Raw genomic sequence first — 15,941 nt, 5'->3', positions numbered from 1 at the left:
TGGTGGCGGTGCTGGTGCAGGATATGAGAGCGGTGGCCACTCCGGTGGCAGCGCCCATGGCGAAGGACCCGCTGAGGATGACGATGAAGTTGAGCACCGACTTGAAGAAGGCCGACGCGTCAAACGTGTGCTGGTTCTCAGGGCTGTACGCCGCAATCGCGCTGCACGCACATAGACACACATAGACACTTAGACACATAGACACTTAGACAGACACATAGACACACAGACACTTAGACACATAGACACTTAGACAGACACATAGACACACAGACACTTAGACACATAGACACTTAGACAGACACATAGACACACAGACACTTAGACACACAGAGACAGACACATAGACACACAGACACTTAGACACACAGAGACAGACACACACATAGACACACACACACATAGACAGACAGACACATAGACACACAGACACACATAGACACACAGAGACAGACACATAGACACACATAGACACACACACACATAGACACACACACATAGACAGACAGACACATAGACACACAGACACACATAGACACACAGAGACAGACACATAGACACACATAGACACACACACACATAGACACACATAGACACACACACATAGACACACACACACATAGACACACATAGACACACATAGACACACAGACACTTAGACACACATAGACACATAGACACACTTAGACACACACACACATAGACACATAGACACACACACACATAGACACATACACACACACATAGACACATACACACACACATAGACACATAGACACATAGACACACGCACATAGACACACACTTAGACACACACACATAGACACATACACACTTAGACACACATAGACACATACACACATAGACACATAGACACACACACACATAGACACACACACAGACACATAGACACACACATAGACACATAGACACACACATAGACACACACACATACACACACACACACTTAGACACACAGACACATACACACATAGACACATTGACACACACACATAGACACATTGACACACACACACATAGACACATAGACACACACATAGACACAGACACACACATAGACACATAGACACACACATAGATACACACACATAGACACACACACACATAGACACATAGACACACACACATAGACACACACAACAACAACAACAACCGCCATTCGCCACTAAGTGGCGGTGACGTCACCACGACGCTTGTGCCAGGCTATGTGCACCCTGAGGCCACGTGAAGTGTCGAACGCCCGCTGGCAGGAGGTCACGGGGCAGACCCAGGTGCCACGGGTCGACTGACTGAGATGACTGGCTGATGCACCACCTGTGCCCCCTACTGTGCCAACCTGCTGTGCTTTAGCCACCCGGCGCTCCGCTCGTTGTTGTGAGCGTCGCTCCTCCGCCCTCCGTTGTTGTTGGAGGGCGACTGCCTCCAACTGCCCAGTAGCGCCCTTCACGAGCCTCCTCCACAGAGGCCGATCTTGACACCGCTGGTACCAGTCATCAGCAAGTCCACTCAGCTCCACGTCCTCCTGTACCACGTCACTCCATCTCTTTTCTAGCCCGTACCGCACCCGTTTAGCCCCCTCGATCCGGCCGAACAAAAGCTGTTTAGGCATGCGGTGGCTGGGCATGCGGGCTACATGACCCAGCCATCGCAGCCTTGCCCGCCGGAGGAGCTCACCGATGGGACCTTGCCCAGATCTTTCAAGGATTTGTGAGCTCCTCACACAATCCAGTCTGGTTAAACCCAGGATGGATCGTAGGCAGGCCAGCCTAAATGTTTCTAACCGGCGAAGATGTTCCATTAGGGGGGTCCACGTTTCGCAAGCGTAGAGAAGGGAGGGAATGACCGTGGCCGAGAAGACCTGAAGATTAGTGCGGAGCGACAGACCAGGTAGCTTCCACACAGCGTTACGCAACCGATGAAAAGATATTGCCGCTCGACTGATTCGGAGTGAGACCTCTGCTGTTAAACTGGAGCCGGTCATAAGCACACTGCCCAGGTATGGGAAAGTCTCCACTCTCTCCACAACTGCCCCATCACCGATTGGGAGTTGTGGGGGTAGAGTGTCCGATGGTACAAAATACCCAGGCAGGTGCTTAGTTTTGGTGGGGCTGATGGTAAGGTCCCATCCCTTAGTGGCACGCTCCAGTCTCAGCAGCAGCGTCTCCAACTCCTCCTCTGAATGAGCAGCTATTACCAAATCATCGGCATACATAACGTGGTTGAGCAATAGGGAGCCATCCCTTGACCGCACCCGGGCATCGATTAGACTCCCATTATATCTGTACCAAATGGAGATTCCCCCAGTACAGCTATTGAAGGCTTCACGAACTACGTGGTCAAAATAGATGTTAAATAATGTGGGAGCCAGAGGACATCCCTGTCGCACCCCAAGGTGTACAGGGAATGGCTCCGACTCACATAGACACACACATACATTGACAAAGATCCCCGTATAGCCTTAACAGACCGTAGGGGCAAGTGCTGTTAGCGAGCACCTATAAAGGCCGGCACGGCACACGAGGGGGTGGGTGGCCAACACCACGCCCGGCCGCCTTTGTCTCCCCAGTGGCGATGTTTACACACCGCACCAGGCACTCATTTGAGGCTGAGTCGACCTAGGGGAGGCCCAGGACCAGTTCAGATAATCGTCACCGGTGTTGGCTGTTCGCGGGAATCGAACTCGGGTCGCCAGGTTCACAGCGCATCGCGCTAACCGCTACACTACCGCTCCCCACAGGGACACACACATAGAGACACACACAAACACAGACAGAGACACGCACACAGAGATGGGCACACGCACGCGTATACACACGGTTTACCGTGGTGTGATGCTGTGTATCCCTGTGTATCAATCACGCTGGTATATCACTGTGTATCGCTGCGTATCGACGTACGATGCGAGAGTGATGGCGACGGCATCGTTGAGGACGCTTTCCCCGAAGAGCAGCGCGTACAGATCCACGTCCACGCCCAGCTCGGCAAAGATCGCCAGCACCGTCACTGCACGCACGTACACACGTACGTACATACGCGTACACACACACACGTATGTACACGCACGTACACACACACGTATACACACGCACGTACACACACACACGTATATACACGTACACACACACACACAAAGACTAAGATCGCCAGCACCGGCACTGCACGCACGTACGTACATACACGTACACACACGCACGTACATACATACACGTACACACACACACGTATATACATGCACGTACACACACACACAAAGATCACCAGCACCGTCACTGCATGCACGTACGTACATACACGTACACACACACACAAAAACAAAGATCGCCAGCACCGTCACTGCACGCACGTACACACGTACGTACATACACGTACACACACACACGTACGTACATACACGTACACACACACACGTATATACACGCACATACACACACCAAGATCCCTCGTATAGCCTTAACAGACTGTAGGGGCAAGTGCTGTTAGCGAGCACCTGTGAAGGCCGGCATGGCACACGAGGGAGTGGGTGGCCAGCACCACGCCCGGCCGCCTTTGTCTTCCAAATGGCAATGCTTACACACCGCACCAGGTACTCATTTGAGGCTGAGTCGACCTAGGGAGGCCCAGGACCGGTTCAGATAATCGTCACTGGTGTTGGCCGTGAGCAGGATTTGAACCCGGGTCACCGGGTTCGTAGCGCAGAGTAGCGCTAACTGCTACACTACCGATCCCCACACACACGTACACATACGTATAACAACAACCGCCATTCGCCACTAAGTGGCGGTGATGTCACCACGACGCTTGTGCCAGGACATGTGCACCTTGAGGCCACGTGAAGTGTCGAACGCCCGCCGGCAGGACGTCACGGGGCAGACCCAGGTGCAACGGGTCGACTGACTGAGATGACTGAGATGACTGGCTGATGCACCACCTCTGCCCCCTACTGTGCCAACCTGCCGTGCTTTAGCCACCCGGCGCTCCGCTCGTTGTTGTGAGCGTCGCTCCTCCGCCCTCCGTTGTTGTTGGAGGGCAACTGCCTCCAACTGCCCAGTAGCGTCCTTCACGAGCCTCCCCCACAGAGGCCGATCTTGACACCGCTGGTACCAGTCATCGGCAAGTCCACTCAGTTCCACGTCCTCCTGTACCACATCACTCCTTCTCTTCTCTAGCCCATGCCGCGCCCGTTTAGCTCCCTCGCTCCGGCTGAACAAAAGCTGTTTAGGCATGCGGTGGCTGGGCATGCGGGCTACATGACCCAGCCAACGCAGCCTTGCCTTGGGCTTTGCCCAGATCTTTCAAGGATTTGTGAGCTCCTCACACAATCCAGTCTGGTTAAACCCAGGATGGATCGTAGGCAGGCTAGCCTAAATGTTTTCAACCGGCGAAGATGTTCCATTAGGGGGGTCCACGTTTCGCAAGCGTAGAGAAGGGAGGGAATGACCGTGGCCGAGAAGACCTGAAGCTTAGTGCGGAGCGACAGACCAGTGTTACGCAACCAATTAAAAGATATTGCCGCTCGACTGATTCGGAGTGAGACCTCTGCTGCCAAACCGGAGCCGGTCATGAGCACACTGCCCAGATATGGGAAACTCTCCACTCTCTCCACAACTGCCCCATCACCAATTGGGAGTTGTGGGGGTGGAATGTCCGATGGCACAAAATACCCAGGCAGGTGCTTAGTTTTGGTGGGGCTGATGTTAAGGCCCCGCCCCTTAATGGCACGCTCCAGTTTCAGCAGAAGTGTCTCAAACTCCTCCTCTGAATGAGCAGCAATTACCAAATCATCGGCATACAATAGGGAGCCATCCCTTGACCGCACCCGGGCATCGATCAACCTCCCATTATATCTGTAGCAAATGGAAATTCCCCCGGTACAGCTATTGAAGGCTTCATGAACTACGTGGTAAAAATAGATGTTAAATAATGTGGGAGCCAGAGGACATCCCTGTCACACCCCAAGGTGTACAGGGAATGGCTCTGACTCCCGGCCACGTAGTTTTACCCAGGACCGCTCACCATCATGAAGGTCCTTAATGAGCGTGAGCAGAGGGTCAGGGACTCTGACAGCACGAAGAACAACCCAGAGCCCAGGCCTACTGATGGTATTATAGGCCTTGACCAGGTCAATGAAGCAGAGATGTAGGTCTTGTTGGAATTCCCTACACCTCTGCTGTAGCAGACGGACAGAAAATATGGCATCTGTGCAGGACCGCCCATTCCTGAAACCACATTGGGACTCTGCAAGCCTCTCCTCAGCGTGCCTGGCAGGGCGATGCTGAATAATCCTTGCCAGGACCTTTCCCGGCACACTGAGGAGTGAGATGCCCCTGTAGTTGTTACAGTCTGTGCGGTCCCCCTTCTTAAAAAGCGAGACCACCAGGGCTTCCTTCCAATCCTGCAGAACCCATCCAGTGGTCCAGACCGTTGTTATGATGTCATGTAGGGCAGTCTGTGCACAAGCGCCACCCTCCCTCAGCACTTCGCTTGGGAGATCATCTCTGCCCCGTGCCTTTCCTGGTCTCAGACTCTGGATTGCCTTCAGTACTTCCTCAACAGATGGCACCTCAGCCAGCCACTCACAGGGGGTGACTTCTTCTTCCAATATGAGGCACCGCAGCCTCAGCAGGGTCATCCTCACTTTGTGCCACGATGTTTTCCTGGCTGAGAGATTTCCCCTCCCCCAGGACCTCACAGAAATGCTCAGAAAATCTGCAAACCTGTTCCTGGGGGTCGGAGATTGGATCGCCGTTCTTTCCCCTAATGATGGTAATAGGTGTGGCACTGCAGGTTACTTTTTGATGGAGTTAAATAGGGATTTGAGATCGCAGGCCACTGAGGCAGACCCCATATCCTCAGCAACCCGCAACCACCACCCACCCTTGCAGCACCTCACGGCTCTCCGAACCTCCGAGCGAAGGCTGCGGTAATCCTCCTCATTCTCTGACGTGGGATGCTGTAGACGATTAGAGTGGGCCTGTCGATTTTTCTCAACCATCCTGAACACCTCCTCTGTCAGCCAGAGTCTCTGGGGAGGTCTGGACCGCGTACCCAAAGCAGCCATTGCAGCTGCATGAGTCACAGTCCTAAACCTCGCCCATTTACCCTCGACATCAGGAGGAGTGGGGGACGATGCCAACCCCAGCCGCAAGCAATGATGAAACTCTCGCTTGCAACTTTCATCATCACGTGTACACAAACACACACATACACAGGGGGGAAAGGATGGGGAGGGAGGGAAGAAGAGGGAGGGCAGGGAGGGAGTAGAGGGAGGGGAGAAGGGGGAGGGGAGGGAGGGGAGAAGGGGGAGAAAGGGGAGGGAGAAAGGGGAGGGGAGGGGTGAGTAAGGGGGAGTGGAGAAGGGGGGGGGAGGGAGGCGGACCGGGGTCGGTTGCTGAGATGATGGCTCCGAAGAGGAGGCAGTCAGTGAAGTAGAAGTTGTCTGTGAACTGCCCCACGGCCTGCATCAGCTTAACAGCACCCCACGTGATCATCCTGCACACTCGCACGCACACACACGCGCACTCTCAACACACGCACTAATACACACGCACTAATACACACGCTCTCTCAACACACGCACTAACACACACACGCACTCACACACACACGCACTCACACACACGTGCTCTCTCAACACACGCACTCACACACACGCGCTCTCTCAACACACGTACTCACACACGCGCGCTCTCACACTCTCACTCTCAACACAAACGTGCATGCACGTGAGTGCCCGCGTGTCCGTGCATGGGTGCCCATGCGTGGGTGCCAAATACCCGTGTGCCCGTGCGTGCGTGCCCGTGTGTGCACGTGCGTGTGTGCCCGTGCGTGTGTGCACGTGCGTGTGTGCACGTGTGTGCCCGTGCGTGTGTGCACGTGTGTGCCCGTGTGTGGCTGTGTGTGCCCGTGTGTGCGTGCACGTGTGTGCGTGCACGCACGTGCACACACACACGTGTGTGTGTGTGCACGTGTGTCCCCGTGTGTGTGTGCCCGTGTGTCCCTGTGCGTGCCCGTGCGGTGCTCACCCGATGACGAAGCAAGAGATGGCTGTGCCCAGGAAGGCAAATGCCAGGATCGAGCCCAGGTTTCGGAAGAAGTGCCTCTGTGCAAAGACAAAGATCCCCCGCATAGCCTTAACAGACTGTAGGGGCAAGTGCTGTTAGCGAGTGGCACCTGTGAAGGCTACCGGCACACGAGGGGGTGGGTTGCCAGCACCACGCCCGGCCGGTATCGTCTCCCCGGTGGCGATGTTTACACGCCGCACCGGGTACTCGTTTGAGGCTGAGTCCACCTCGGGGAGGCCCAGAAACCGGTTCAGATAATCGTCACCGGTGTTGGCCGTGAGCGGGAACCGAACACACACACAAACACGCACACACCCGCACGTGCGTGAGTGAGCATGTGTGGGTTTGAGTGAGGGCAGAGGAGCAACGCTCACAACAACGAGCGGACCCACGGGGGCGGATAAAACCCAGAGAGTTGGCACAGTAGGGGGCACAGGTGGTGCACCAGCCAGTCATCTAAGTCATCTCAGTCAGTCGACCCGTGGCACCTGGGTCTGCCCCGAGACCTCCTGCCAGCGGGCGTTCGACACTTCACGTGGTCCTCAAGATCCACATGGCCTGGCACAAGCGTCGTGGTGACATCACCGCCACTTAGTGGCGAATGGCGGTTGTTGTTGTTGTGCACGTGTGTGAGTGAGTGTGAGTGTGTGTGAGATGAATTAATACAATGCATGGACACAATCCACGCAGAAATTCATTCAACGTTAAAATGCGCTTGCGCGCCCGTCTGGAATGCTATTCCTTCCAATATTAGGAATCCAACGGAGCTGTGCTGCACTTTTAAATCATCATCATCATCTCGACTGACAAACGAATTTCTATATACCTGCTGCATGTTGTTTTTGTTGTTTTGTTTAGTTTGTTGTCCTTCCCCCGTACCTTCAATTATCAAGTTCAACATACATACACTGACTCACATAATGACTTATCCACTCACCCACTCAGCTAGCCACTTACCCACTCACACAGTCACTCACTCACACAGTCACTCACTCACTCAGTCACTCACTCACCCACTTATGTAGTCACTCACCTACTCACATAGCGGCTCACCCACTCACATAGTCGCTCACATAGCCACTCACCCACTCATGTAGTCACTCACCTACTCAAATAACGACTCACCCACTCACACAGTCACTCACATAGTCACTGACTCACACAGCGGCTCACCCACTCACATAGTCACTCACTCACGTAGTCACTCACATAGCCACTCACATAGCCACTCACCCACTCACATAGTCACTCACCCACCCTCCCTCGTCATCCCATTACATTTGTTCTTGTCCTTGACAGGGTAATGACTAAACGTAAAAACTAAGCTATTTTGTATTTTACCAGGGAAGGCCTCCCCACTGAGCCACGTAGCTTTTTCAGAAGCGACCTGGCCATCACAAACGATAGCTCGACGAAGAGGCGGCGATCACCGTCATCATTACGTGGAAACAGATAGCAGCAGGCAAATACTCGACAAGCGTGACACTGACTCACGCGACCACGGGGAGAGAGAGAGAGACGCAGACTCCAAATATACAGCAGCAGCAGCAGGCATCGTCAGGGTCAGGAACGAACCCACGACCTCCTGTACGCCAGGGGAGGTAGTTAACATCTCCTAGCTACCGTGATGAAAATGATGATGGCAGAGAGAGAGACACAGACTCCAAATATACAGCAGCAGGCATAGTCAGGGTCAGGATAAAATCCATGACCTCCTGCGTACCAGGCGAGGTGGTTAACATCTCCTAGCCACCGTGATGATGATGACAGAGAGAGACGCAGACTCCAAATATACAGCAGCAGCAGACAGTCAGGATCAGGATCAAATCCACGACCTCCTGCGTACCAGGTGAGGTGGTTAACGTCTCCTAGCCACCGTGGCTCCCCATCACGTCAGGGTTGGCAACCTTCCTAACCCTTGAACCCTGAGGAGTGACCCTGAATCCCTGACCCCTGACCCCCAGGGCCTACCCGCTTGAGGCTGTAGCCCGCGTAGAAGATGATGGGGGGCAGCAGGATGTTGAAGAACACTTCGGGGTCAAAGGTCACCTGTGTGAGAGAGGGGTGGGGAAGGGGGGGCATTTAAATCTATGTCCCTCACCTACCACCAGTGTCTCTCTGTGTCTCTCCGTGTCCCTCACCTACCCCCGTGTCTCCATGTGTCTCTCCGTGTCCTTCCCTTACCTCCCATGTCTCTGTGTCTCTCCGTGTCTCCCCGTCTCTCTCACCTACCCCACGTGTCTCCCCGTGTCACCACGTGTCTCTCCGTGTTACCACGTGTCTCGCTGTGTCTCTCCGTGCCTCCCCGTGTCCCTCACCTACCTCCAGTGTCTCCCCGTATCCTCGTGTCTCTCTGTGTCCCCGTGTCTCTCTGTGTCTCCCCGTGCCTCTCCGTGTCCCAAACATACCCCCCATGTCTGCCCGTATCCTCAGTGTCTCCCCGTGTCTCCCCGTGTCTCTCCGTGTCTCTCCGTGTCTCTCCGTGTCTCTGTATCCCCGTGTTCCTGTGTCTCTCAATCTCTCCGTGTCCCCGTGTCTCCCCGTGTCTCTCCGTGTCTCTCCGTGTCTCTCCGTGTCTCTGTATCCCCGTGTTCCTGTGTCTCTCAATCTCTCCGTGTCTCTGTGTTTCCGTGTACCCATGTCTCTGTGTCTCCGATTCTCCGTGTCTCTCCGTGTCCCAAACATACCCCCCTGTCTGCCCATGTCTCCCCGTGTCTCCCCGTGTATCTCCATCTCTCTCCATGTCTCTCCATGTTTCTCTGTCCCTCACCTACCCCCTGTGTCTCCCCGTGTCTCTCCGTGTCTCTCTGTGTCTCCCCGTATCTCCCCATGTCTCCCCGTGTCTCTCCGTGTCCCCATGTCTGTCCGTGTCTCTCCGTATCCCCGTGTCTCTCCGTATCCCCGTGTCTCTCCGTGTTCCCGTGTCTCCTCGTGTCCCCATGTCTCTCCGTGTCCCAAACCTACCCCCCGTGTCTCCCCGTGTCTCCCCGTATCTCCCCATGTCTCCCCGTATCTCCCCATGTCTCCCCGTATCTCCCCATGTCTCCCCGTATCTCCCCATGTCTCCCCATGTCTCCCCATGTCTCCCATGTCTCCCCGTATCTCCCCATGTCCCAAACCTACCCCCGTGTCTCCCCGTATCTCCCCGTGTCTCTCCGTGTCCCCGTGTCTCTCCGTGTCCCAAACCTACCCCCGTGTCTCCCCGTCTCTCCCCGTGTCTCCCCGTGTCTCCCCGTGTCTCCCCGTGTCTCCCCGTGTCCCCGTGTCTCCCCGTGTCTCCCCGTGTCTCCCCATGTCTCTCCGTGTCCCCGTGTCTCCCCGTGTCTCTCCGTGTCCCTCAGTGTCTCTCCGTGTCCTCGTGTCTCTCCATGTCTCCCCGTGTCTTTCCGTGTCCCCGTGTCTCCCCGTGTCCTCGTGTCTCTCCAAGTCTCCCCGTGTCTCTCCATGTCCTCATGTCTCTCCATGTCCCTCAGTGTCTCTCCGTGTCCCTCAGTGTCTCTCCGTGTCCCTTAGTGTCTCTCCATGTCTCCCCGTGTCTCTCCGTGTCCCCGTGTCTCTCCGTGTCCCTCAGTGTCTCTCCATGTCCTCGTGTCTCTCCATGTCTCCCCGTGTCTCTCCATGTCTCCCCGTGTCTCTCCATGTCCTCACGTCTCTCCGTGTCCCTCAGTGTCTCTCCGTGTCCTTCAGTGTCTCTCCGTGTCTCTCCGTGTCCCTCAGTGTCTCTCCATGTCTCCCCGTGTCTCTCTGTGTCCCCGTGTCTCCCCGTGTCCCCGTGTCTCCCCGTGTCCCCGTGTCTCCCCGTGTCTCTCCGTGTCCCTCCGTGTCTCTCCGTGTCCCCGTGTCTCTCCGTGTCTCTCCGTGTCTCCCCGTGTCTCCCCGTGTCTCTCAGTGTCTTCCCGTGTCCCCGTGTCTCCCCCTGTCTCTCCGTGTCCCTCAGTGTCTCTCCGTGTCTCTCCGTGTCCTCGTGTCTCTCCATGTCTCCCCGTGTCTCCCCGTGTCTCTCCGTGTCCCCGTGTCTCCCCGTGTCCTCGTGTCTCTCCGTGTCTCTCCGTGTCTCTCAGTGTCTCCCCGTGTCCCCGTGTCTCCCCGTGTCTCTCCGTGTCTCTCAGTGTCTCCCCGTGTCCCCGTGTCTCCCCGTGTCTCTCCGTGTTCCTCAGTGTCTCTCCGTGTCCCCGTGTCTCCCCGTGTCCTCGTGTCTCTCCGTGTCTCTCCGTGTCGCTCAGTGTCTCTCCGTGTCTCCCCGTGTCTCTCCGTGTTCCTCAGTGTCTCTCCGTGTCCCCGTGTCTCCCCGTGTCCTCGTGTCTCTCCGTGTCTCTCCGTGTCCCACCCCCCCCCCCCCCCCCACCTTGTGCAGCGCGTCGTTGGGCCGCGTGTGCGGCGTCGGGGCCCCCCCCGCTTCGCTGGTGGGGGGCTCCACCTCCCGTTGGCGCGCGTACTCATAGTAGTGGCCCCCCACCTCCACCAGCAGCAGAGAGCCGTCGCCCCCGGCGCCGCCACCGGCGCCGCCGCTGCTGCTCAGGTTGAGGCTGCAGTTGAGCAGGAAGTGGGCGTCCGTGGATGAGCCAGGCAGGCCGTAGCGCAGCACCACACCCATCAGCAGGCCTGGGCACGGTGGGGGGCACGGTGGGGGGCACGGTGGGGGGCACGGTGGGGGGGCACGGTGGGGGGGCACGGGGGGGGGGGTGGTTAACTGAAGGATGTGAGTCATTGGGGACGGTGAATCTCAATGGGGGCTTCAAGCCTGGCTAAACTCTTCCTCATTGCTGCTGCACCAACTTCCTCCTCATTCGGCGCATTCCTCACAATCACCACCACAACCATGTACCACTGACGCCATCGCCACCATCTTCACAACCACAACAACCACCAACATCATCATCACAATCACGACGACCACCACCATCATCACCACAATCAGTATTACCACCACAATCACCACCACAACCATGTACCACTGACGCCATCGCCACCATCTTCACAACCACAACAACCACCAACATCATCATCATCATCACAATCACTACGACCACCACCATCATCACCACAATCAGTATTACCACCACCAGCACCACCACAACCATGTACCACTGACGCCATCGCCACCATCTTCACAACCACAACAACCACCAACATCATCATCACAATCACTACGACCACCACCATCATCACCACAATCAGTATTACCACCACAATCAGTATTACCACCACAACCATGTACCACTGACGCCATCGCCACCATCGTCACAACCACAACAACCACCAACATCATCAGCATCACAATCACTACGACCACCACCATCACCACCACAATCAGTATTACCACCACAACCATGTACCACTGACGCCATCACCACCATCGTCACTACCACAACAACCACCAACATCATCATCACAATCACTACGACCATCACCACCACAATCAGTATTACCACCACCAGCACCACCACAACCATGTACCACTGACGCCATCGCCACCATCTTCACAACCACAACAACCACCAACATCATCATCATCACAATCACTACGACCACCACCATCATCACCACAATCAGTATTACCACCACCAGCACCACCACAACCATGCACCATTGGTGCCATCACCGCCACCATCACCACTATCACTACCATCACCACTATCACTACCATCACCACCATCATCACTACTCCCATTAGCACCACCAATATCACCACCAATACCAATACCAGCACCACCACCATCATCACCATCACTACCTCCATCACTCATCACCACCACCATCACCACAATCACGACCATCACCACCAGTATCACCACCATCACTATCAACACAACCCTGTGTGTGTGTGCGTGCGTGTATCCGTGTGTGTGCGTGTATCCGTGTGTGTGCGTGTATCCGTGTGCGTGCGTGTATCCGTGTGCGTGCGTGTATCTGTGGCAGTATGCGTGTCTGCATCAGTGAGCGTGTGTGTGCGAGTATGTCTGAGGAGCGGTGGCGCAGCGGTTAGCGCGCTGCGCTATGGACCAGGCGACCCGATATTCGATTCCCGCTCACGGCCAACAACACCAGTGACAATTATCTGAACCAGTCCTGGGCCTCCCCTAGGTGGACTCGGCCTCGAATGAGTACCTGGGGAGACAAAGGCGGCCGGGCGTGGTACTGGCCACCCACCTCCTCGTGTGCCATGCTTCATAGGTGCTGCTCGCTAACAGCACTTGCCCCAACAGTCTGTTACAGGCTACACGGGGGGTCTTTGTCTTTGTAGGTGCTACTCGCTAACAGCACTTGCCCCAACAGTCTGTTACAGGCTACACGGGGGGGTCTTTGTCTTTGTAGGTGCTACTCGATAACAGCACTTGCCCCAACAGTCTGTTACAGGCTACACGGGGGGTCTTTGTCTTTGTAGGTGCTACTCGATAACAGCACTTGCCCCAACAGTCTGTTACAGGCTACACGGGGGGTCTTTGTCTTTGTAGGTGCTGCTCGCTAACAGCACTTGCCCCAACAGTCTGTTACAGGCTACACGGGAGGGGTCTTTGTCTTTGTTTTTTTCGTAGGTATTTCGTGCCATCAAAATACTCCACCCGCTCAACTCCCCATGAATAATGGGGCAGTTGTGGAAAAGTTTCCATACCTGGGCAGTGTGCTCACGACCAGCTCCGGTGTGACAGCAAAAGGTCTCACTCCGAATCAGTCGGGCGGCATTATCTTTTCATCGGCTGCGTAAAGCTGCTGCGTGGAAACCACCTGGTCTGCCGCTCCACACGAAGCTTCGGGTTTTCTCGGCCTCAGTGACGCCTTCCCTTCTCTACGCTTGTGAAACGTGGACCCCCCCCCCATCTCTTGGAACATCTGCGCCGGTTAGAAACATTCAGGCTGGCCTGCCTACCAGGCTGGATTGTGTGAAAGATCTGGACACAGTCTCCATCATCGGCGAGCTCCTCTGGCGGGCCACTGCTGCGTTGGCTGGGTCATGTAGCCCGCTTGCCCAGCAACCGCCTGCCCAAGCAGCTTCTCGCAACGACGAGCCTGGCCGGCCAAAACACAGCAGGTTGGCACAGTATTGGGGCGCAGGTGGTGCATCGGCCACCTCAGTAGTCAACCCATGGCACCTGCTGGGTCGGTCCTTCGATCTCCCGCCAGCGAGCCGACAACACTTCACGTGGTCTCAAAGTTCACCGGCCTGTCACAAGCGCCGTGGTGATGTCACCGCTACTTTGTGGCGAACGCGCAGCTGTGTCCTTGTGTGTTATTTGCCTTTGTGCGTCTGTGGTGGGGAGCGGTAGTTGCGGCGGTTACTGCGCTGTGCTACGAACCCGCTGACCCGGGGTCGGCTCAAAGCCACCACCAACACCAGTGACGATTATCTGAACCGGTCTTGGGGCCTCCCCTAGGTCGACTCAGCCCCAAATGAGTACCTGGTACAGTGTGGTGTGTAGTAAACATCGCCACCGGGGAGACAAAGGCGGACGGGCGTGATGCTGGCCACCCACCCCCTCGTGTGCCACAGTGCCGGTAGCCTTAATAGGTGCTGCTCGCTACTCGCTAACAGCACTTGCCCCTACAGTCTGGTAGAGGCTACACGGGGGATCTTTGTCTGTGTCTACCTTCACAGGCGCTGCTGCTACTCGCTACTCAAAGCACTTGCCCCTACAGTCTGTTAGAGGCTACACGGGGGATCTTTGTCTGTGTCTACCTTCATAGGTGCTGCTGCTACTCGCTACTCACAGCACTTGCCCCTACAGTCTGTTAGAGGCTACACGGGGGATCTTTGTCTTTGCAATGGCAGCAAATATCACTGCCAACAGCACAACCACAACAATGTGTGATTCTATCTGTGCGTGTCCGTGTGTGTGCACGCTTGTGGGTGTTTGTGGGTGTGTGTGGGTGTGTGTGCGTGTGTGCGCGCGTGTGTGTGTGTGTGAGTGTGTGGGGTGAGTGGTAGTGTAGGGATTAGTGCACGGCGCTATGAACCCGGCGACCAGAGTTCGATTCCCGCTCACGGCCAACATCAGTGACGATTGGAACCGGTCCTGGGCCTCCCCTAAATCGACTCGGCCTCAAATGAGTACCTGGTGCGGTGTGTAGTAAACATCGCCACTGGGGAGACAAAGGCGGCCGGGCATGGTGCTGGCCACCCACCCCCTCGTGTGCCACAGTGCCGGTAGCCTTCATAGGCACAACCCGCTACTAACAGCGCTTGCCCCCACAGTCTGTAAAAGGCTACAAAGGGGGGATCTTTCTCTTTTGTATCTACAATAAATTATTAACAAAATCACACGACCACAACACCAAGGGCACGTTAACCGGTAATAGATTCCAACTGTAAATCAGCCAAACAACCACAACCTCCATGACAACCACAACACCACCACCAACCACATTACACCATCACACTGCCACCATCACCAACCTCAACCACTACCATGGTGGTGGTGGTGGTAGTAGCAGGAGTAGTGGTGGTAGTAGTAGTAGTGGTGGTAGTAGTAGCGGTAGTGGTGGTAGTGGTAGTAGTGGCAGTAGTAGTGGCGGTAGTGGTGGCAGTGATAGTAGTGGCGGTAGTAGTGGTGGGAGTGGCGGTAGTGGTGGTAGTGATAGTAGTGGTGGGAGTGGCGGTAGTGGTGGTAGTAGTAGTAGTAGTAGCGGTAGTAGTGGTGGGAGTGGCGGTAGTGGTGGTAGTGATAGTAGTAGCGGTAGTAGTGGTGGGAGTGACGGTAGTAGTAGCGGTAGTAGTGGTGGGAGTGGCGGTAGTGGTGGTAGTGATAGTAGTAGTGGTGGGAGTGGCGGTAGTGGTGGTAGTGATAGTAGTGGTGGGAGTGGCGGTAGTGGTAGTAGTGGCGGTTGTAGTGGTAGTGGTGGGAGTGGCGGTAGTGGTGGTAG

The 15,941-nt window shown here is 55.6% G+C and overlaps 1 protein-coding gene across 1 annotated transcript in view; it reads right to left on the bottom strand.

Annotated features, from left to right (window-relative positions):
* LOC116956714 (sodium/hydrogen exchanger 6) overlaps nucleotides 1–15,941 on the bottom strand; it is a 42,585-nt gene that overhangs the window by 20,184 nt on the left and 6,460 nt on the right. Inside the window, 6 exon segments of the mRNA XM_032978488.2 lie at nucleotides 26–161; nucleotides 2,919–3,024; nucleotides 6,398–6,510; nucleotides 7,044–7,120; nucleotides 9,054–9,131; nucleotides 11,428–11,684. Coding sequence (XP_032834379.2) covers nucleotides 26–161; nucleotides 2,919–3,024; nucleotides 6,398–6,510; nucleotides 7,044–7,120; nucleotides 9,054–9,131; nucleotides 11,428–11,684 — 767 coding nt within the window.

The sequence above is a fragment of the Petromyzon marinus genome, chromosome 67, assembly GCF_048934315.1.
Source record: "Petromyzon marinus isolate PM22_M1 ecotype Great Lakes invasive population chromosome 67, UKy_Petmar_22M1.pri1.0, whole genome shotgun sequence".
In the NCBI taxonomy this organism is placed as follows: Eukaryota; Metazoa; Chordata; class Hyperoartia; order Petromyzontiformes; family Petromyzontidae; genus Petromyzon; species Petromyzon marinus.
The sequence above is the reverse complement of the archived record's forward strand: the minus strand, read 5'-3'. Positions and strand labels throughout refer to the sequence as shown.